This window comes from Mizuhopecten yessoensis, unplaced genomic scaffold (assembly GCF_002113885.1).
Source record: "Mizuhopecten yessoensis strain PY_sf001 unplaced genomic scaffold, ASM211388v2 scaffold9987, whole genome shotgun sequence".
Taxonomy (NCBI): Eukaryota; Metazoa; Mollusca; class Bivalvia; order Pectinida; family Pectinidae; genus Mizuhopecten; species Mizuhopecten yessoensis.
In genome coordinates, this window is record NW_018408322.1 from 17188 (window position 1) to 40861 (window position 23674).

Below are 23674 nucleotides of genomic sequence, written 5' to 3' on the forward strand. Positions count from 1 at the left end.
TGACTCTGATCAGTATGAGGATGACAACAACAGCAGTGACAGAGATTCAAAGGAGAGAAGGCATAGAGGTCGTGACTCTGATCAGTATGAGGATGACAACAACAGCAGTGACAGAGATTCAAAGGAGAGAAGACATAGAGGTCTTGGCTCTGATCAGTATGAGGATGACAACAACAGCAGTGACAGAGATTCAAAGAAGAGAAGACATAGAGGTCCTGGCTCTGATCAGCATGAAGATGACAACAACAGCAGTGACAGAGATTCAAAGGAGAAAAGGCATAGAGGCCCTGGCGCTGATCAGCATGAAGATGGCATATGTGATACAGGTTCTAAGAAGAGATGTCGACCTGAAGATTCAAGCTCTGATTTGGAAGACGATAACATTACCCGGGATATTAATAGTAGCTCCCTTTACATTAAAACATACAAAATAAAAAAAAACAAAATGAATCAAGGTCAGAGTAGAGGTGTAAGAATTTATGACAACCGTCATGCTTGCTACTTTTGTGAGAAAGTTGTGCTACACATAAAGGAACATTTGAAAACACACAGAAACCAAGACATGGTTAAAGACATTCTCAAAAGTGATCAGCCTAATTTTACATCATTGAGAAAGTTCGGAGACGACCGTCATAACAGGAAATGCGTGGAAAAGAAACAGGGAGAAATTATCCTGGCCAGGCGGCCAAAGGGGAAGTTTGATGTCACAGATTATGGTCCCTGCCCTAATTGTAGGGAATGGGTTATGTTGGATCATTTAAAGCTTCATTATAGACATTGCCAAAGCCATGAAAAAAACACTGTAAAGATGCGAAGGAAAGACCTGGTGTTTCAAGCTCAGGTTTTAGCTGGCCATCTCAAGGATGAACCATCATCACTCATGAGTAAAGAAGTTCTGCCAATTATGACCAGGGATGTGATGTCCCAAACTGCCCAAAATGATCCACTTGTAATGGCACTGGGAGAAAGTTGGTTAAGGCGTAACAGAGGAAATGTTGAAAAAAGAAAGTATTATGCAAGTTCCAGAATGAGGCTATGTGCAAGGCTTCTCCTTGCCCTTAGAGATACAAAGTCTAACAAGGATGAAAAGACTTATCTAGAAGAAGGAGATGATGATGAGGGAGACGGGGATGTTAAGTGTGAGGCACTTGTCCCAAAAGCAGATGATTCCAAAGGGTTATGGCATTATCTGAAGCCCAACCATTTTGATGATATTGTTTTAGCTGCAATAAAATGTGCAATTCCTAATGCAGATGACGAGGATGATTTGCTTGCCCCTAGCAATGCTATTATGTTAAAATACGACCTGCATCGTCTTATCAATAGTAAGTGGGCTATGATAGTAAAAAATGGATCTGCAGATGACGAGGAAGCAAAAAATTGCAAGACATTGCTAGCACTGATGGACTTGGAATGGGAGGAAAGAGTAACAAGGTTTGCTCGATTGGTGTTGGCACGTAGGAAATATGAATATAAAAATGAACTTCCCTCTCCGAAGGACATTGAACAAATCACAAAATACCTGAGGAAAGAACTTGACCATCTAGAACTTGTTGCAGATAATTTCAGGAGATTAGTTGCCCTATGCCAAGCCAGAATACTGCTTTACAACAAGCGGAGATCAGGAGAGGTTGAAACAATCAAGTGAGTGATAATTCCACATGGCTATTTCTGACTTTAAAATGTATGCTGTTGTATTGATTTTTAGCCCTCATCATCAAATGGAGGGGTATTCAAATCACCCTTCGGCTGTGGTCTATCTGTTGTCTGTCCATCCTTGAACAATTTTTGTACCACTATTTCTTGAAAGGTACTGGATGGTTCATTCTCAAATTTCATATGTAGGTTCCTCTTAGTCTTAAAATGTGCCCTTTTGATTTGGACACTGATAGAAAAACAAACGAGCAGGGAACCATCCTAGATTTGACAGTTTAATAATTATTTCTATATCGTAGAGGAAAAACAAGGAAAGAAGAGAATAGAAGGAAAAAGGTCAAACTTTTAAAGAACAAATAAAGATCAAACGATGGTCGGCACCAAGATCCCTCTGGGATCTCTTGTATGTTCATTATTAATCATCGTTTTTAAAATTTGCTGTGAAGATGTTCGTGTTTCCTGTTTCCACTTGTGAGGTCCAACTGTAGTAGATTGATTATCTGCTAATGCATTGTATTTGATTCAGTCTGAAAGTTGTTTGAAAAACATTGTATCGCTTTGAAAGTTATGTGGGGGTTTACTGTATGTACTTGGGGTGACTTTTAAAGCTGTTGGGGCCTCTTGTTACATTAATGGAGTTGATAGGTAATGTTAATATATAAATTTGAAATGTTAATGAATTTACAAAATAATGTTTTATTTACACAGGCTTCAGTTTTATGCCTCAAGAAGCAAGCCCTCTGATGGTATTGATGAGTCCCTCGAGTCTGACCTTTCACCTGTAGAAAAGCATTTGCTAGAATCGCAGGAATTCCTTCGAGTGCGAGGAAAGGTAAAGTACAAGGTTAACATTTATGTAGCAAGATGGATATTCTATCGAACTGTTGATGGCAGACCGATTGTCAAAGGAGTACATGGATTTATTGATTTATTTCCAAAATGGTGGTTAGAAAAAGTTGGCAAATGTAATAACATGTGTTATACTTAGCAAGGTTTTGAGTCCGGAATGGATATACTAACTCGTATATGCATGCAAAAGATATAAATATGAATTCTAAAACAGGGATTGTATTCATGAATTCATTCTCATTATTAAGCATATATCTTGTTTCTGCTTCGAATTGATAATAAAGCAAATCATATCAATTTTTGGGAAATATTCTGAAGAGCCCAAACCGTACACTTGTATATATACTGTTCAATGTATGCAATTTATATTTGCATTATTTTACAATACTTTGGTGAGTAACAAAATTATTCATTTGATCATGAAATCTGTGCTTATAAGCACAAGTACAGCTTCAGGAATACTGGCCCAGATGTTCATACTATTGATGTTAACGGAAGTGATAGGATATAAATACTGTAATAAGGAAGGAAAATGAAAAAAATATGAAGACAGTCAATCAAAATTAATCATTTATCAGCAGAATTAAAAAAATGACAATTAAGTTTATATGAGTTGATGAAGGTGAAGGTTTATTTACATCTATCAGCATTGGAAGACTTTGGTCAGTACAATATATAGTTCTCAATATTAATGAAATTCAGAACATAAAACCATATTGATGTGAAAAGTTTCAAATTATTCATTCCAAGAGAAACACAACTTGAAGCATGAATTGGAGCAAATTGTTTATCTGCTAAGTCATAAATATAACTAATATTAAATGCTAATTGCGGATTTGAGATGAAATTTATACACACTTTTCTAACACTGCATCATAACAATCTTGATAATCTGGATGTCATAATTTTAAATGATTCCTTTTCGAAATTGTTCATTCAAGAGAGGAAGACCTGTACCGGTGATAATTCCACCTGATGCCAAAAGAGCACTGGCATTCCTGGCATCGGTTGAGGGTAGACGAAGTTCTGGCATTGTGGAGGGAAACCCGTATCTTTTTCCAAATTCAGGTAATGATATAAATGAAACCTGAAAGCAAAATTAAAACTTCAACATAAAAATGTATGTATTATTGTTTATCTTTGACTGTGTTTCCTCCTGCCATGTTGAGTTACTTCAATTGGAGAAGTAATGGATACATCTTCCTTGGATTTTGACCTCACACTCTGTTATCTTAGATTTTGATTATTGATATTACAAGTAGAATGTACTGCATACATACATGTAAGCTTTCCTTGCTCTATGGTTGTTCATGATCTAGGGTCCTTTGGGAGTACTTTTGTAGTAGCATGCTTCAAAAATATGCAAGTAAAGCTCAGAATTTTTATGCTCCTCTGAGATTGAAGATCAGGAGGCAGATTGTTTTTGGTCTGTACATGTCTGTCTTGTCTGTTTTAAAGATCCCATCAAATGACATTGCTTTATCTTAATAAGATCTGATATTATTTAATATTGGTCATATTCCATCAACATTCATATTAACCTGTGCCTTGTTTGCCTATTCTTTGTGAAAGGTTACTTGTCAGGGCATTGTTTCACAAATGAATCTTGTTTCAATTGATATAACAGGTGAATAATACGTAGGATCAATTTTATATTTATGTATTTAACAGTGAATCACTATGCCAGGGCATACGAGTCGCTGAGATTTGTTTGTGGGGGAACTCGATCTACGCGCACCACATAAAATCACATCTGTGAGCATGAGGAAGTACATGGCAACCTTGACTCAGGTAACATATTTTCTACTGTTAAACATTAACACAATGTAGTTAATTACAGTGAATAATATGGATATGCTTTTGTAGAATGACACAAACTCTAAGGACTACAACAGGAGTGCAAGACCATAATATATTAATTCCAAGATTCTCATCCCTGCCTACCTACCTCGACTGTTTTGGCCTGCCCGGATTTTTTTTTTATTTCGTTGGGAAAATGTACCGCCTATAATACAGTACTTGTCTCCACATTTATACACAATCATACATTTTGTTAATATTTTCAAAATAATGACATGTCACAAGAGAAATACTTCCATTTTCCAACAAACATCAAAATAATTAAATTATAATTTCAAGTTGCTTCTGTTTTATTCATGCTGGTAAAGCATCGCTATTTTTGTTGTTGATTGACCGTGACTAAAGTGGGAGTAAAACAAATCTAAACATATGAATACATGGAAAGTGATAATGACCATCAAAGTAGCAATCTTTGTAGCCAATTCAATATTTTTTATTTCACATAAGAATCATAGTAAAGAAGTTAATCTGTCAAAAAATTCGGCAGCTGCAGTGTGATAAACATGCTGTCGGCCATGTTTGTTTTTTAATAAGGGAACCAACATCCGGACAAAGAATCCGGAATCAGACACTGAACATACTTTTATTTCATAATTTTTACATACATGTATTAACCCTCCCCTTGCCCTGATTTTGAAGAAAGTTGGATGAGAATCTAGGAATTAATTTATTATGGCCTAACCGATGTTATTCTGAAATTTTTTACTTGTCTGTTAAACAGAATATCATAGAACTTGATTTCATGAGATCAGTTTCACCAATAATTATTTTTAACTTAAGAAGTTTAAGATGGAATAATGATGATGATGCTTTGTATATTTGCACTTTCTAGATGATGAACTTGGACAAAAATCAGCTCGAATGGGGTGTACAGTCATCTTGGGCATACAAAAAAGGTCCACAAAGAACATTACCGACAGTTGAGTGGGCTTGTCAAAAAGACCCAGGTCAGCAAGATACTACTCATCCAAGATCTCAACCTGACATCCAAATTTCGTGGCCAGAAACTAGATGATTTTGACATTAGAGGTAATGATTTGTAGAGCACTTAAAAAGTATTCATAATAAGTGGAAAAGTGTGATCTACAGTTAAATGGTGATCTGTTTCATGACCTTTCTAGTAAATAATTTAAAGTCGGATACCAGTGCTGTTATTTTGAACTGCACAATTTTTAACAGATTATCCTCAGAAATTTACGTGAAACTTGACTCTTGCACTTTGTACCTTTTTTGTTCTATTGGAATAATTAGGGAAAGAACATTAGAAGACTGGAAGGACTGAGGATCAACTAATAATAACATCTGTAGAAGTTTTGTCATTGATTTTGTTTTCTTTCTATAACAGACCTTGTGTTGCCTGATGCGGACACCCAACTCCACTCTTCAGATCACCTGTGAGTATTTAGCTTGCCTAATCAAATTCAAGTGTGATAATGCTAAAATGCCATTTTGTGATATTTGCTGTCTAGGTATCTTGTTTTATGGTATGATTATTTTATTACATTAAATATAGGAAAATATCTATTTGATTTCATCACCTCATGGTGATGGTATAAGATTTCTAATCTAATATTGCATCATTTTTTTCACGAAAAAAATTTATGGTATACATTACGGGTTTTCATTTAATTAGTTGTAACAGTTTGAGAGGGATTTCTAGCAGTGACTGGAATAAAACAACGTTCCTCGCCCTTGTTTGTAGCAGATTTGTTTGAAATTTGAGTCCTCTATTTTTTCTTCCTTAATGTAATAAAAAGAAAATTCACTGGTTTCCCTTTAAATGTCAGATATATTTGACTCATATGGCAGATTTCAAAAATATTTTCACTCGTGCTACACATTTATGAAAATATAAAAAATCTGCCATACTTGTGAAATATGTATATAATAGATGAAAAAACCAATGTATGAATTCTATCTATTAGATCAATCCCAGTACAAAACATGGATCCAGAGGAGTGTATGTATTCCGAAGAGGCAGCCAATGAAGAGGCCACAGAGGAAAAAGACGAGGAAGAAGAAGAACTGGATGAAGCAAAAGAGAAAACACCAAGGGTATCTCGCCAGCGGTGGACAGCTGCAGAAATGAAGGAGTTGAAAGAGTATTTCAGTGATTTTCTAAAAACAAAAACAACTCCCAGGCAAGCTGTCATCGAAAAAATGAAAAAGAAAAGTGAAAAGGCCAATGGTGTTCTCCACCTCAGGGCTAACCACCTTATCATCAAAAAAATATCCTACATAAATCACTCAAAGTAATTCCATAATTTCTGGAAAATACAAGGACTATTTGACAGTGATGTTTATTAGCCCACCATCATCAGATGGTGGACTATTCAAATCGCCCATCGTCTGTGGTCCGTCATCCGTCCTTACACAGTTCTTGTTATTGCTATTTCTTGAGAGTTACTTCAAGGACCATTCTCAAATTTCATATGCAGGTTTCCCATGATTCCTTGTTGTGCGTGGTCCTTTTTTTGCTGAAAAACAATATGGCCGACAGTCATCTTGGATTTTCATTGATGAATTTGTTATCGCTATTTCTGAGGGTCATTCTCAGATTTTATATGTAGGTTCCTCTTGGTTCCTAGTTGTGCATTGTACCTTTTTGGATTGATCTGGAAAACAATAAGACCGACAGACGGCATCTTAGATTTTGATATCTATAAAACAATAATATGGGCAACAGACAGATATTTTAGATTTGACAATGAAAGTTTGTTATCACTATTTCTTGAAGTACAAGATGGATCTTTTTCAAGTTCAATTTGTAGATTTCCTTTGGTCCCTAGTTGTGTCCTTTTTATTTTGAAGACTGATCAGAAAAAATCAGCAGGGAACCATCCTGGATTTGACATTTTAAGGTTATTATTGCTATTTCGTAGACGGAAAACAGAGGAAAGAAGAGAAAATAAGGGAAAATATCAAGGAATAAATTGAAGAGCAAACGATGGTGGGTGCCAAGATTCCTCTCGGATATCTTGTTGCTGAAGTATAACTGCTCTGAGCAGAAGGGATTGTTGCATATCTGTGTTGATGGACTAAACAAACCATTTCAAATTGATTGAAAACCTCTCTGTAAAAGAAAATAATGCTTTTCACAAGATCCATGGTTTCTTGCATAATTTTTATTTTGTTACAAGAAGTAACTGAATCGGTAATTTGATGTCCTTTTTCCCCAGGATCTGTTTCTACCTTTTTATTTGATCCTGTATTTACTGTTTGAGTATTATGTGTATTGCTTCCATTTCAACAAGTTATGATGATGCAGTAGATTGACCAGATTTGATTTCAGAAAGATGTTATGGAGTTGGATTTGGAGTAAAAGGATGATATACATATATATATATATATCTGTTGATTGACTATACAAAGCATTTCACAATAATTAACATTCATTTAGTATGAAAGAGATAACTTCTCTCTAAAAGACTAATGCATTTTACAACAAGTCCATTGTTCATTACTAAGTACATGATTTTACAGTATGTCACAGTAGTGACTAAATTTTTTATTTTATTTCCTTTTCCATAAATTCCTATATTTCTTGTTGTTACTGTATAAGTATGACTTCTTAATGGTTACCAATTATAATAACACAGCAGATTTCGCTGGGCTTTTATCCTTTGAATGGCAACATATACTGTTTGCTTGAAGATGTTTAGAGTGTTGTCTGTACATGTTAAAGAGTCATAATCTGAATTAAATTCTGTTTGGAACAATTCTCAAAAGAAACAGAATTTCTTAATGCAGATTGCATTATATAGACGAACATTTCATGGTGTCCCAATTGTATGCGCATTTTTACCAAAATTCCTCGAGTTTTGTAGGAAATGTGGCTGCCATTTCCAGGATGGTATTAATTACAGCCTGGTTTCGCCACATACAGCTGGCCAGTGCTGTCCAGGACTATCTTGCAATGCCTGGTACTGCTGGATTACTTAATTTTAATGACATGATTATGCTCCACATAGCATATGTTAATAGAAATAATGCATTGCACAATTTAACAACAATGAATCAATTAGAAAAGTTTTTTGGTTCATGTTTTATAGAAGACAAATTGTAGAAGAATTATGATTGATTTTTTGCTTTTGTCATTTTTAAAACATTCACATTATTGCCTCCCACATGTATACAGATATAATCTGTGTGATAAAAAGAGAAAAACAAGATGGCTGCGGCATCCTCTATGTGTGTCTCTCAGAAGACTACTTTAATTGGCCAATAGACCTTGAGCGGATACTATAATTATCCAGCAATAGGCCCATGCCTATTCATGTCCCTCAAAATTTGCACAATAAAAAGCTTGCAAGTACAATGTACCATTTGTCCTGTTTTTGATCAAGAATCAGTGTAATACTGGAATAAGAAAATGTCCAGAATATGCTAATGTAAATCTTTAAAAGTCTTGACATTGGAAACTTTGCAAATCTTGACATTAACGATCAATATTTAATTTACTGGTAAGAAATGGGGGAAAAAATGGGTCACAAAAATCATAGCTCTATAAAATGATACATAGCATTGTAGACAGTCCCGCAAGGTTTTGGGAATATTTAGGCCATATAGTGATGCACAAATTATTTACAGTCTCACAGATTGTGGACATAAAGAGACATTAAATAATTGACAAAAGGTGGCACACAACATTATGGACATAGTTTTACATACATGTGATCACATAGCTTAATGAACATGTTATCACAAAATACGGACATTAAAGAGTCACATATTTTATGGACATGACTAATCACATAACATTTTTAGACATGGTTTCACACAAGTTACGAACATTGAAAAAGTCACATAAATTGTTGACATATTGTCACGCAAGTTACGGACATTGAAAAAGTCACATAAACTGTGGACATATTGTCACACAAGTTACGGACATTGAAAAAGTCACATAAATTGTGGACATATTGTCACACAAGTTACGAACACTGAAAAAGTCACATAAATTGTTGACATATTGTCACACAAGTTACGGACATTGCAAAAGTCGCATAAATTGTTGACATATTGTCACACAAGTTACGGACATTGCAACAGTCAAATTAATTGTGGACAAAGTGTCACACAAGTAACGGACATGGAAAAAGTCACATTAATTGTGGACAAAGTGTCACACAAGTTACGGACATGGAAAAAGTCACATAAATTGTGGACATATTGTCACACAAGTTACGGACATTAAAAAGGTCACATAAATTGTGGACATATTGTCACACAAGTTAGGGACATTGAAAGAGTCACATAAATTGTGGACAAATTAACAGTGTCACATAGCTTTTGGACATTATAGTCACATGACTGTCAATTCGTTAGAACCAGTTATATAGTCACACAATTTTCAGAAAAAAACGTCACATAATATGGCAGTCACATAACTATCATTTCGTGGGTCGACATGTCCATTTGTCTGTGGCGGGTCTGTCTGTCCGTCTGTTGTATGACTGTACATTTGTCTGTGGCTTGTCTGTTTGTACGTCTGTTGTATTACTGTCCATTTGTCTGTGGCGTGTCTGTCTGTACGTCTGTTGTATAACTGTCCATTTGTCTGTGGCGTGTCTGTCTGTACGTCTGTTGTTTGACTGTCCATTTGTCTGTAGTGTGTCTATCTGTACATCTGTTGTATAACTGTCCATTTGTCTGTGGTGTGTCTGTCTGTCCGTCTGTTGTATGACTGTCCATTTGTCTGTGGCTTGTCTGTTTGTACGTCTGTTGTATTACTGTCCCTTTGTCTGTGGCGTGTCTGTCTGTACGTCTGTTGTATGACTGTTCATTTGTCTGTGGCGTGTCTGTCTGTACGTCTGTTATATGACTGTCCTTTTGTCTGTGGCGTGTCTGTCTGTACGTCTGTTGTATGACTGTCCATTTGTCTGTAGTGTGTCTATCTGTACGTCTGTTGTATAACTGTCCATTTGTCTGTGGTGTGTCTGTCTGTCCGTCTGTTGTATGACTGTCCATTTGTCTGCGGTGTGTCTTTCTGTACGTCTGTTGTATGACTGTCCATTTGTCTGTGGCGGGTCTGTCTGTCCGTACGTCTGTTGTATGTCTGTCCATTTTTCTGTGGCGTGTCTGTCTGTACGTCTTGTATGACTGTCCATTTGTCTGTGGCTTGTCTGTCTGTACGTCTGTTGTATGGCTGTCCATTTGTCTGTGGTGTGTCTATCTGTACGTCTGTTGTATAACTGGCCATTTGTCTGTGGTGGGTCTGTCTGTCCGTCTGTTGTATGACTGTTCATTTGTCTGTGGCGTGTCTGTCTGTTCGTCTGTTGTATGACTCTCCATTTGTCTGAGGCGTGTCTGTTTGTACGTCTGTTGTATGATTGTCCCTTTGTCTGTGACGTGTCTGTCTGTACGTCTGTTGTATGTTTGTCCATTTGTCTGTGGCGTGTCTGTCTGTACGTCGGTTGTATGACTGTCCATTTGTCTGTAGTGTGTCTATCCGTACGTCTGTTGTATAACTGTCCATTTGTCTGTAGTGTGTCTATCTGTACATCTGTTGTATAACTGTCCATTTGTCTGTGGTGTGCCTGTCTGTCCGTCTGTTGTATGACTGTCAATTTGTCTGCGGTGTGTCTTTCTGTACGTCTGTTATATGACTGTCCATTTGTCTGTGGCGGGGCTGTTTGTCCGGCTGTTGTATGACTGTCCATTTGTCTGTAGTGTGTCTATCTGTACGTCTGTTGTATAACTGGCCATTTGTCTGTGGTGGGTCTGTCTGTCCGTCTGTTGTATGACTGTTCATTTGTCTGTGGCGTGTCTGTCTGTATGTCTGTTGTATGACTGTCCATTTGTGTGTGGCGTGTCTGTCTGTACGTCTTGTATGACTGTCCTTTTGTCTGTGGCGTGTCTGTCTGTATGTCTGTTGTATGACTGTCCATTTGTGTGTGGCGTGTCTGTCTGTACGTCTTGTATGACAGTCCATTTGTCTGTGGCGTGTCTGTTTGTACGTCTGTTGTATGACTGTCCATTTGTCTGTGACGTGTCTGTCTGTACGTCTTGTATGACTGTCCATTTGTCTGTGGCGTGTCTGTCTGTACGTCTGTTGCAATGTTATCTGTATATCTTGCGTATACATGTACACTGCCTTCCAAAAGTTCCGTTACATATTTTAGATTTTGCTGATAAATTCTCTTTGACAAAAACTATTGAAAGAATTCATTTCTTTAAATGTATTTCTATTAATAATGTGATTAAGATGATTTGCCATCATTGACTATCCAAATTGAATCACAAAAAGGGTTTTGTCAAACAATTCTGTTATTTCACATTTTACATAAATCTATCGGATGTTTGAGAATTGTTAGATTTACTTAAATGTACTCGGTATTTAATTCTAATCTAATTTGAAATGACAAAATACATTACTATTCACCATTCACTTATTATTTGTAATCTCTTAAGTATAGTTGTACTATTCAATCAGTTCGCAAATACTCATGAGAAGAAATGCAGCTAATGACAAGAGAAGAACGATTCCAGTGTGTTTTTTAACCATCGCAATGGTGTTGCTGCCGCCCAGACTGCAAGAATTCTTGGAACCAGTAGGTAAGTGAATGTTTTCATCGCGGATTTTGGTGCATTTGCATACTTTTCTTATCCAGAACCTGTCTATTGTTGTTTTACTGTTTCTCTTTTGCTGCAGACAGAACGTATACAGGGCCATTAAACGGTTCCAAGATACCGGGAACTATGAGGATCGGGAACGTTCTGGCCGGCCACGGATTTCTACCCCTCGGGATGATAGATTATTAGTCCGGGCCAGTCTCAGAAATCGTAAGGATATCGTTCCTGAGCTTCGAACGGAGTGGATCAAAATGGTGTGGTGGCGTCGAATACCCCAGTGAGGAGACGATTACACAATGCGATATTGAAAGGTTGTGTTGCTGTCAAAAAACCTCTTTTGACTGCTACCCATCGTCGAAAAAGATTGACATTTGCACAGAACCATGCAAATTGGACATGGGTCGACTGTTTTATGGACTGACGAGTCTTGGTTCACCATTTTCCAAACAGATGGCAAGACGTCTGTGAGAAGAAGGGCACATGAACAATTTCGGCAAGACTGTGTAGCGCTTACAGTTAAGTTTGGTGGTGGTGGTGGTGTGACTGTTTGGGGTGCAATGTCGCACAGAGGGACTGGATACCTCACTCCTTTGAAAGGAAATCTGAACGGAACCATTGATATTTAAGAAAACAGCGCGGTACCATCAGCACATCTGCTAGGCTATGGAAACAACTATTTCTTCCAGGATGACGGTGCCCATGCCACCGGACACGAATAGTGAACTAATGGAAGGAGGACAACAATATTCTGTCTTCACAGTCGCCCGACTTGAACCGATAGAAAACTTGTGGAGAGGTCTGGGTTTTGAAGTTCGCCGACACAAGAGCAGAAACCTAAAGGAACTTGAAGCTGTCTTACAGCTTGCATGGGATGGAATACCTGCTAGGATGGTTAGGAGTATGCCTGACCGTATACAGGCTGTGATCAGAGCCCGTGGAGGATACACTAAATAATAATGGAATCACAATGTTTTTGACAATTTACATAATAGCTGATTTTTGTAACCTTATGTTAACTTAACATAACAAAATCACACCGGGTATCCCGATATCATGAACCGAAGCAGGTACAAATAACGCAAAGTTGAATTTATCAAGTGTGAAAAATGTATGTGGAAGTTTTTCAAAAATTACAGAGACCTATTTAGGTTACAACACTGTGAATTTCTGGTAACATTAACCTGTTTTAACTGTTACGGGTGTAATGTACTCTCTTGAACTACTTCACGTATTTATTATTAATGATTGGTGACATCTACTGAAGACTTGTGAGTAATACCGAACAAATGCTGGTGTTAAGGTAGAGGTTTTCATTTTTGGCACACAAAAAAACATCGAGTCGAGCACAAATGAACGCGGTAAAGTGTATAAGCTATTTTACCTTGATCGGTATACATTGCAGCCAAATATCTAGATCATGCAAACGACAGGAATTGCAGTTTATGCGAGTTATCTCCCGTCGACTACAATGTACACGATGAAATTGCGAACGTGCATTTTGTAGATGTCCATCGACAGTATGTAAAGCTTCTTGTAAATGTTATCGCTGTCAAAAACACAGCGCATGATCTCATAAAGGTCACTCGAAACTTTTGAGGTCTGAAGAATAGAGCATGGAGACACAGACTGGAGTGTGCTGGAGAAGGAGTATAGCTATGTATTATTAACATAGGGCCTGTTGTATATCTAATACTGTTACCGAGAGTATCAACTGACTTGACACGAAATTCAACGTACATTTAGAAATGGCCAACTTGCTCTGAAGGACTCTAAAGAGTTTACGACGAAGATGTGGTAACGAATTTTGATCATTATCTGTCAATAAAATGATGTACATACCATGTCGTATGCATCCCAATGGCACTACGAAAATGAATATTCCTACACCTTATATATATAATTAGTACGAATTATTATACTTCATCTATATAACAGCGTTTCTGATAGAATTATATCGATAAAATGACGGGGATTAAGACATCATGTTTCCATCACGCGCTCGAGTTTCCCTGGTCATAATTCTCTTATTCGGAACCTCTCTAGAAAAATTAGCTGGAGGCAACACATCTGAGTTCTGAGAGAGTGAAGCAGACGAATATAATGGCACGAAATCTAGACCATACCCACTTTTGTCTTATTGTTCCATTTGAGGAAAAGTTCTCTTTTTAGCCAGGGTATTATAATGCGATAGCTCCAGTTGGGCACGTGTTAATGAGTGAGATGACGAAGACAAACTAAACGTAGATTTGTCAATGTTTAAATCTGGGTAGCAGTTTGACAAACCCTCAGTCCGATCAAAAGTTTGAGTAGGAAACATTAAATAATACAGAATATACCGAAAAATGAAACACCGTCCTCAGTGAACGGTGACAAACAATTGTATGACGTCATGATGATGAACTAATGAAGCCATTTGTGACGACATAGCCTTGTTGCTAAGCTGCCTAGCAATGTGTAAGTCGGAGATGATCAGTCTCTCGCCTAATTTTTAATTTCTAGTTTAATTCTTGGATTACCACAATGAATATCAGGTTATTCTTGATATTTGTGGTAATGCTGTGTGCTGTGCATCAAGGTCCTGCTGCATATCGGGACCTTACGTGGTAAGTTTGGACAGTTTTGTAACATTTCAAAAGGACAACACACAGAGTTTATTTCAATGCCAATGACAATTCTGGTTTTCGTTTTTGAGTGTCATTGAAAATCTAGAAACACTTAATCATATGTCTTTTTTTTCTAGCGTGGAGCCTGAGCCAAGATATGCCCAAAAATTGTTCCATTATTTCACCGTATCTGGAATTGAAAAAGTATGCGTAACGCCTGCTTATCCCACACGGGTAAGTACATGTATATCATATCCTCCATTTATGATCGCTTTAGTCAATCTAGCGTCTGAAACTCGCGAGTCCGGAATATTTTATGTCAGTGCAACACCCCAGTCACTAATTATGATTTAATTTATTTTAGCGAATTGGAAATGAAGTATTCTGTATCCTACTAAGTAAGCTTCTAGCCCTGCTGTTGGGCTATGTGCCGTCTATTGGACACATCGCCAGAGAGAAATGGTCAGCCATGGTGTCAATGTTCCAAGGATGGAGAGCTAGTAAGAAATGTTTTTCTTCTGAATACATTTTCTGGTTGATTATAATTTTACACCTTTTTTTTGCTATCTAAAAAAACATTCACAGTCAAATCACTTTATTGCAAATTAAAATAATCCTCTATTATTCGCTATAGCTGTTGATCAAGTTAATTCAATGAATTACATATCTGATATTCATGATGGACAGATTATTTTCGTTTTATCTTACCGAGTAGTTTGAAAATCCAGGTTATGACGGTATTCTTTGGACTGGTGTTTTTCAGACTATCGTAGATTTTTATGAATTGGAATTATGTACTTATATTCTCGTAATTTTACATAAATATGTATATGTACAGGCCCGTCCCTCTGCCGTCACTGCGGAACTGTCCCGTGTCAGGTCAAACGAAAATGCCTATGGATGCCATCCGGGCCTCGCAAGAAGGACAAGGCCAATTCCGCGGAGCGGTCAAAGGCAATGATGCTGTTCAGCTATGGACTGGAATTGTCTGTCCAGTTGACCAAGGAGCTGCCACAGGACGACCTGTACTGGCAGAGGAGATTCTGTGATCGATTTGAGGAGAAGCATATGGTTCTGTTCCCACTGTGCATCCAGCGTCAGATCAACCTCTGGTACCCTGTTCCTCCCTAGGCCTAGGTATGTAGTCTGTCAGACAGAAAATTAGTAGTCAGGTTTAACAAGCTGTTTTTGAAAGTAATAAAGAATAGTTTTGCATTTTATTGATCTGAAAGCGGAGAAGCTGGGTGTGGCAGAATTTTAAAGTAAAATCGCATACATCATCAAAATGTAAGGTACAATGTTCCTATTACAAACTCATAATTTGATTTGTCTACAAACCTGCATTAGATCCACGTCATATGCTCAAAATATGCGCTCCCCTTCCCAAAACCCTCCTAATCGTCTTACTTAAACATCCAATTGATTCATCGTTCTAATTAATATTATAAATCAACAGTCACCAATTGCTAAAATACGTCATTTTTCAAAAGTTATCATTTTCTTACAGATTTATTGCCAGTATTGGAAAAGCTTGCTACGGTGGATTATGCAATTGAGCTTTTTTATGGATGCCATCAATTAAATGTTCGATTCGGTGCGCCTTGATTATTTATTTTTTTGTTTTTGTAACGGTCAGTCCCTGACTGGTTCTAACGCTGTGCATCATGATACCGTCAAGTGGTCTTACGAAGAATTCTGCGGGATGGCTGTTGTATTTATCGTTAAAAACTTTACTGATCTTGTTCATTTATGGTCGCATTAAAATATCTACAGTATATATATAGTGTAATTTATTGTGTATGTCATTTGGCGGATTTTTGGTAAATAAGTTAATAGGAAATAAGATCATTTTGATCGTTCCGGCGCGACTTCAAGGGAAATAACTCGTGTGATCTTATTTCAATATCTGTACTTTTTATGGGAGTGCGACACCACGTACATCCCGTTAAATATTAATGTATTTTTTCTGAATTTGTTTGAACAAATTGCTTTGATCTCACAGTGCCATCTGTATTGTGTCTCTTGTGTGTCAAATCATGGATATTTAATAATTAAACAGTTTATTTCTGTCAACTTACTTATACATTCCGTCCCCTTTAGACACAGTTCCGTCTACTTGGCGTACGAGATCAAATATAATTGGACATAAATAATCGGGTACGCTTTTGTATTATATCTAGGTATCTTCGTTGATCTCTTAAAACTTCGCTTGCTTAGATACATGTTAGAAGGAAGATCTAATTAGAATAAAATTTATTGTTTTACCCATCATTACCTTAGACTACACTGCTCCTTCTCAGTGCAGATCTATGATACCATAGTGCGTTCAGAAGAGTGCAATAGTGGATTTAGTACATCACACAATTTACATTCTTCCATCGAAACCGTGATGGTCAATATGGTATTCAATACTGATTACGTGTTTGACAGAACTGGGAAAGCGTCGTATAAGTCGCACTGCGTACCGAGAGAAGTTACATCACAAACGTAAAAATATCTTGCATTTGAAAACAAATATTTTTTCCTACAGATTTAAAACATAAGCGTATAACGTCAACACGATAATCGAGAGGAAATTGATCAATTCTGTTGAACATTCCTAGATTTATCAGTCTGTGAAAGACCAATGGAATAGAAAGTCTTATTCTTAACTGCTAGTAAAAATAAGAAATATCTTGACAACAGTTAAACAATATTTAAACAAAATATCAAAAATAAATATGACGTAACCCGCAAGATTTGTTTACAAGATCCTTCTTGTAAACGCATGGTTCCGGTCAATGACTAACACAGGCACGTAAATATCTTAACTTTATTTATTTTACAACAATTATGAAACAAGTTATTTCAACTTATATTAATCACCCTTGATAGCCCGGATGCTAGCGCGCTGGGTTCTAACTCAGGCATATAGACATGTTCATGCAGAATTCATTGGTCTTTCAAGGAAAGACATTGCTATATACATATATATGTATAAGAAAATGTGCGGGATTTTTCAAAATATTTCACAAATTCTCAATTTCAAAACAAGAAGAACCCACAGTTTGGGCAGAGCTAGCGAAGAATAGAGGAATGGAGACATGTTGTCTTACCCGGCAGGAGTGGGGAGCTTATAAGACAGAAAATGAGAGAAAGAGTACGCGGGTTTTCNCCCCCCTTCGCGCGCTAACATTCGCGCCTACAAGAGTGATTTATAACTTGTTAAGAGTGTTGCAATGACATATTATTTAAAAGGAGAGAGGTAGGGGGCCGTGGTGTTCTACCCAATGACCCCACCAGGGAGGGGTATAGTGGACTTTGGAGAAAGATAGGGAGCAGAACGCGGGCTTTACTAAAAAACAAACAACCAAATTAGATCTGTATCTGTTTTTAACATGACTTTTTATCGAACGACGCTCTCGGAGCCACCAAAAATTAATTTACAGAAGTCAGAAACCCAATCTAGCGTTAAAGCTGTCGATCTGTGCCTCATAAAGAACATTACAAATAGGTGTAATAGTTGACGGGTATACGGTTTCAGGAGTTACAGGCCGTCAATGGAAGCAGTCCGCTCCTGATCAAAACTCGCCTTTTAAATTAAACACTCGGATTTATATAATTGATCGTATCGAATTTGACAAAACCTTTTGTCGAAATGTGATAAAATAGCTGACGGCTTGAGTCACTATTTCACCTTTAGGTATACAATGAATATTGGCCAACTATGACTAAAGACGTGTTTTTTACAATTAATTTAAACCTTGCTGTTCGTGTCTTGTGCAGATTGACGTTCAGAGACACCTACAGGGAACTCTACCTATATCTGTCTTGATTAATTACATAAAACCTCGAAATAATGTCCCTCGTTTATATACAGTAAAACCTCGATATAATGTCCCTCGAAAACTGAAGTAAAACCCCGATATAATGTCCATTGCTTATATATACAGTAAAATCTGGAAATAATGTCCCTCGTTTATATATATATACAGTTAACCTCGATATAATGTCCCTTGTAATGTTTACATACAGTAAAACTAGATATGATGTCCCTTGTTAAACTGTAAAACCTCGATATAATGCCCCTGGCCTCGTTTATCTACAATAAAACCTCGATATGACTCCCCTCGTGTACTCAAGTATATACAGTAAAACTTCGGTAAAGCGCCGTCTTTTATATATGGAGTAAACCCTCGATTTATAATGTCCCTGGTTTATCTAAAGTAAAACCACAATAGATAGTCAGTCGTTTCATTTAATCGCCATCTCGTTTTATCACAAACGTATCCCAGTGTCTCATTTTCCATCTTTTCACATTTGATATATCGTCACACCGCTTATACTCCCAAACTATATCTGGACAAATGGTGGCAGTATAACGAGGTTTTACATACATTTACAGCAAACTGACAACAAAGAATTTATGGTGTTGACTGATTTATTTATATGAAAATAACGGAGGGAAAAGACTGAAAAAAGTGGAAATTTTTACGTTTGGAAATATTCGTGTTGTGAACCTTTAAGCAGATCACGATGTGTATTTCCGCATTGGTACAGTTGTGTGATGGCACTATACGCACCAAGATTACCGTGCGCACATGTACATAGTCCGCCGCACATAGTGCGCACAACTTTGAGATAACAGATGTTACGAAATCAAAACAAAAATCCGGAAGGCTCCAGTGAAATATGGTACATCGTATACGTGTGGAATATCCGATTGGTATATTTTTTGTACTTTATCTATTTCTTCGATGCACGTTTCACATTATTAATGTGACTGTAAAACTGTCAATAATAAATGGGGTTCTACTGCCTGGTACTGTACTTGTACATCGTGTAACGTTGTGCGATCCCACAACTGTAATTGGTTCTGAGATGCGAGAGCATCTATATACACACCGCAATAATTTCTACTTTTACAGTATATACCGTATGTGAAACAAACCAACAAAAAACTGGTCATAAAAAATCCTTTTCCTGAACTTGTCACAAGGATACCATGACCGTAAAAGTTTAAGAAAATAAATTATTTGTATACAACTGGGTCCCGCACATGATGTACAACAAAAGTAGGTTCATATCGACTTATTATCATGATAACACTTTTTTCAGTCTTTTCCCTCCGTTATTTTCATATAAAAATATCTTTCAACACCATAAATTCTTTGTTGTCAGTTTGCTGTAAATGTATGTAAACCTCGTTATTCTGCCACCATTTGTCGAGATATAGTTTGGGAGTATAAGCGGTGGGACGATACAGTATTTGTCTGTCAATCTCTGAGTCGTAATTTACTGTTAGATAGTAATAGGTATTATGTTTAAAAAGCAAAATATCCTCCCAAACTTATATAGATGGCAGGATCGGGTACCAAGCGTCCACACAAGTCTGACGACCGACATGTTCTGACGAAGCTGCAGTGATACCTGTAGTTGTATCACATTAATTCTTAAGGAACTCCGTACCACTGCCAAAAACTGTGACTAAGCATTGTAAACTGTGGAATCTCTAGTGTTTTGTCTGCAATGGGACAGGGATCCTTAAGGACGTCGGGTCCTACTGATTTTCGACAACATTTCACTATTCTACAATAGAAAGTTAAAAAGGGTAGATATCAAACAAGTTGTATATACCTAAATGCCACCAAATCTGAGAAAGTTTTGAATATTTGTGCTAAAATATTGATAAGAATGTTTCAAGCTTAGTCTGGGCCGATACTATTTAACTGCATCCTATAGAACTATCTTAAAATTCTAAATAATTCTTTAATATAAACTTAATGAATTTAATATAATTGGCAATGACATAGATACAGTTCATTAGATTAACGAAGGATACAAATGGGGTTGTGGATATTTATCTATAAATATATAAGGTTTCAGCTATTGGTCCATGTGCGTCTTTTTCCTACAAGCTTAGACCGATACATTCACAGTTCCATAATCTTCCTGTACCTGTAAGGTACCAAGGCCTAAGGGCATCTCGCCGTTGATTTCTGTCTCACGTGTTACAGTAATTCCATGCTTTTTGTAGAAACCTACGATGTCCGTATTAGCGGTCAAATACTTTTGAAACCTTTCTTGATCATCTGTAATCTTGATAATTAAAATGTCGCCAACATGTTAACTGTTTGACGTTGCTAGCAATTGTTTCTTTCTCCAGATTTTTCCATAGACAAATTGACCACAATTGGAGACACTAGATTGTCCCTAGCAGTGCCAAAGCGTTGCCGGCAAATCCACGTTTCCCTGATTCTTGAGGCTTGTGTTCTTACGCCAGGATCTGTCTAGCTCTAAGCTACTTCGAATCTGCCTAGCTCTAAGCGACTTCGAACGATTCTAACTTTATCGTGGGTGTGCTGGGAAAGATCAACGCAACACATGTACACACAGTTGATTGTACCTTTAAACATTTGCATGGTAATAGATACGGTATGTCAAATATTAGTTACATTGCATCATACAGCTGTTTCGTCCTCATATGACTCATCAGCGATGCTAAGGGGTCGAAAAGGTGAAAATCCGAATTGGTCCAAACTACTGTTGAAACAGAAGGGGAGCTGCATTCAAAAACCCTTAATTATATAGATTTCAAACTAGGGAAGTACCGGAAATAAGGCGACTATATAATGTTAAATGAACTCCTTTTCTTTTTGGATCATGACAGAGGACAATTTTCGAGTTCTTGACATGATGTTCGCGAAGAATTGTTAAAGATTTAGGTGTCATTGCAATATCAGTTCACTGTATCGCACACTACAGTCATTGATAACAGTTTGGGATCGTTGTAAACATTTGAGCACGCTCAACGATTTTGGTGTCTCTTTTAAAAACTCTAGAGATATTGCAAACATTTTGGTGACTTTTGAAACGTTCTAAAGCATCTGAGTCTTTACAAGCTAATTTTAAAATCTTTGTAAACATTCTGCTATGTTTGTAATCTTTAGATGTTTTAAGACGCACCAGGAGCGAATCCCCGCTCCGAGAGGGATTCACAAGAGTACTTTACCAAAATAAACTCAGTTTGAACCGTTAAATGGTTAACCTGATACCGAACCTAAACTTCATTTTGAGTCAATGAAAAACCCTGGCGATTGTTTACTTATCGTGTCCCGATAGGGGTCGCCATTGTTGCTCGGACACGTGAGTGATGGGCACCACTCCGCCCCTAATGGTCACTCATTACCTACCCGTCAAGTCTACACTGGGCAGTCTAGTGAAGCTTGACCAATGCCTCTTGGCTGGCCCCAGTAAATGTCATGTCACGAGCGTCCAATGCTGGTGACACATCGGTGAACATTTATATACAGGGTGTGAAATTAAGTGTCAGAATTAATCACAGAACGTAAGGAAACTCTGGCTACAAGTAGCACTTATACATTCAAAGCAAACGTTATGATAAAACTTGAAAAAACCCTCATAAATTGAAAAATATAACTACGTGTATGGATTCTTTGCCTTTCTAGATCTGTAAAGATGTTTTGAAGTAAAAACCCCAGTTAATGGCTGTTTCAGGCAGTGATGTTTTGTTCAAACTCTATTTTGTAACACGATCTAATACAAAATCAGCCCCCGTGAAATTATGCCCGGGGGTTAAAATCGCCTGACTGAGTTCTGTCACATGGCATCACTTCTGCCCTTACACCGTACATGACAGTCATGGACACCAGCCACTGTATCATGTTGCGCTGTTGCCTTTTATAGCCTGGGAAAACACTTTTTTTATTTGTTAAATGTCTCGGTTTTGGCACAAGTCATTGAATCATCTTCATTGTCGGGTTTAATGACACTGAAGATCAAGAGACCAATTGGGGGTGGGATACTTTCTAAGTTATATTTAGGGGATGCATGTTTTGGGGGGATGCAAGTTGTTTTTAAGGTAATTCTCAGACCAGTTGAGGTGGTTGTGAAGCCTAGAAAACGTATCCGGATCCGTCCAAATATATTTCGACTGCAACGTACATGTAGGTTTTACCGTACCTAAATGGGTCCCTTTGACATTGGTCAATTTTAAGATATTTGCTTTTAACATTTTCATTTCGTTTGATTGGTGTTTTCGATGTCGTACAAATGAATTTTAGTGTTTACTTTTTTAGTATATCAAACAGGGGAATAAGAATGAAAATCAAATATAACTGAAACAGAACCTTTTATCGACTTCCATTGATAAAATTCACTAATGTAGAAAAACCGCAAACTTTGGCTCCAAACACGAAGACGTTTCGGTACAGTAGCTCTCGGTCGTTTCGGTATCAAGAGGTTTCGGTACTGGTATAAGACTGTCGGTACTTCCCAAAAATTGTGTCGATATTTCATATAAGATTTTCGACACTTTTACTGGCGTTTAAATTAGTGCAACAGCATATTCGTTTTTTGTGTCCAGTGTGTTACTGACTTTATATTCAAAGATGCTTCAGCATTAAAAAAAAAACAGTACCGAAACATATCCTATTACATTGTAGGTACCGAAACGGTTTTACAACCAAGGCCAAAATAGAATATATTGATGACGATATTGTGAGTTATTGTTAGAATTGAGTTCGGTGGCAAGATTTTCCAGCAAACTGTAGACGATCCTGTGGGAACAAACTGTGCCCCTCTTCTGGCCGATTTTTTTTTCATAGGAAGCTGGCTTTATTGACGAACTTTTCAGTACTGGTTACAAAAACCTAGCCAATTCCTTCACCTTCAGATATATATTGATGACGTGCTGTCTTTGCAGATCGTACCGTCATAACATTCTGTCTTAAATCAAGGACACAATAGCCTCGATATCTATTTACAACATGACAGGAACGGCTTACTACAAAGCTGTACGATAAGTCTGGACGATTTCGACTTTCCGATCGTGAAAGTTCCCTTACTTGATTGTAACATCCCTGTTCCCCTCCATACGGTGATTTTGTGTCACAGTCGATTCAATACTCAATAGCTTGCACCGAATATCATGACTTCCGTGATAGATGTCGACTGCTGAAAGCCAAACTTACAACACAGGGTTTCCGTGATAAATGTCGACTGCTGAAAGACAAACTTACAACACAGGGTTTCCGTGATAGATGTCGACTGCTGAAGGACAAACTGTTACTACACAGGGTTTCCGTGATAGATGTCGACTGCTGAAGGACAAACTATAACTACACAGGGTT

General features: G+C 37.3%; 1 protein-coding gene and 1 pseudogene across 1 annotated transcript; both read left to right on the top strand.

The window, feature by feature from the left end:
• Nucleotide 1: 1 nt before the first annotated feature.
• LOC110459228 lies at nt 2-8673 on the top strand (annotated as a pseudogene).
• A 5666-nt stretch (nt 8674-14339) lies between these two features.
• On the top strand, nt 14340-16302 carry LOC110459209. Its single transcript, XM_021511348.1, has 5 exons — nt 14340-14543; nt 14681-14777; nt 14908-15043; nt 15382-15680; nt 16051-16302. Exons 1-4 carry the CDS (start codon nt 14461-14463, stop codon nt 15672-15674), a joined length of 609 nt encoding a protein of 202 aa, XP_021367023.1. The 5' UTR covers nt 14340-14460; the 3' UTR covers nt 15675-15680; nt 16051-16302.
• The last annotated feature ends 7372 nt before the right edge of the window (nt 16303-23674 follow it).

Coding starts and splice junctions, on each gene's coding strand:
- LOC110459209 (XM_021511348.1), top strand. CDS start 14,461: ATGAATATCAGGTTATTCTTGATATTTGTGGTAATGCTGTGTGCTGTG. Junction 14,544..14,680: donor GCATATCGGGACCTTACGTG/GTAAGTTTGGAC, acceptor TTTTTTTTCTAG/CGTGGAGCCTGAGCCAAGAT. Junction 14,778..14,907: donor CGCCTGCTTATCCCACACGG/GTAAGTACATGT, acceptor AATTTATTTTAG/CGAATTGGAAATGAAGTATT.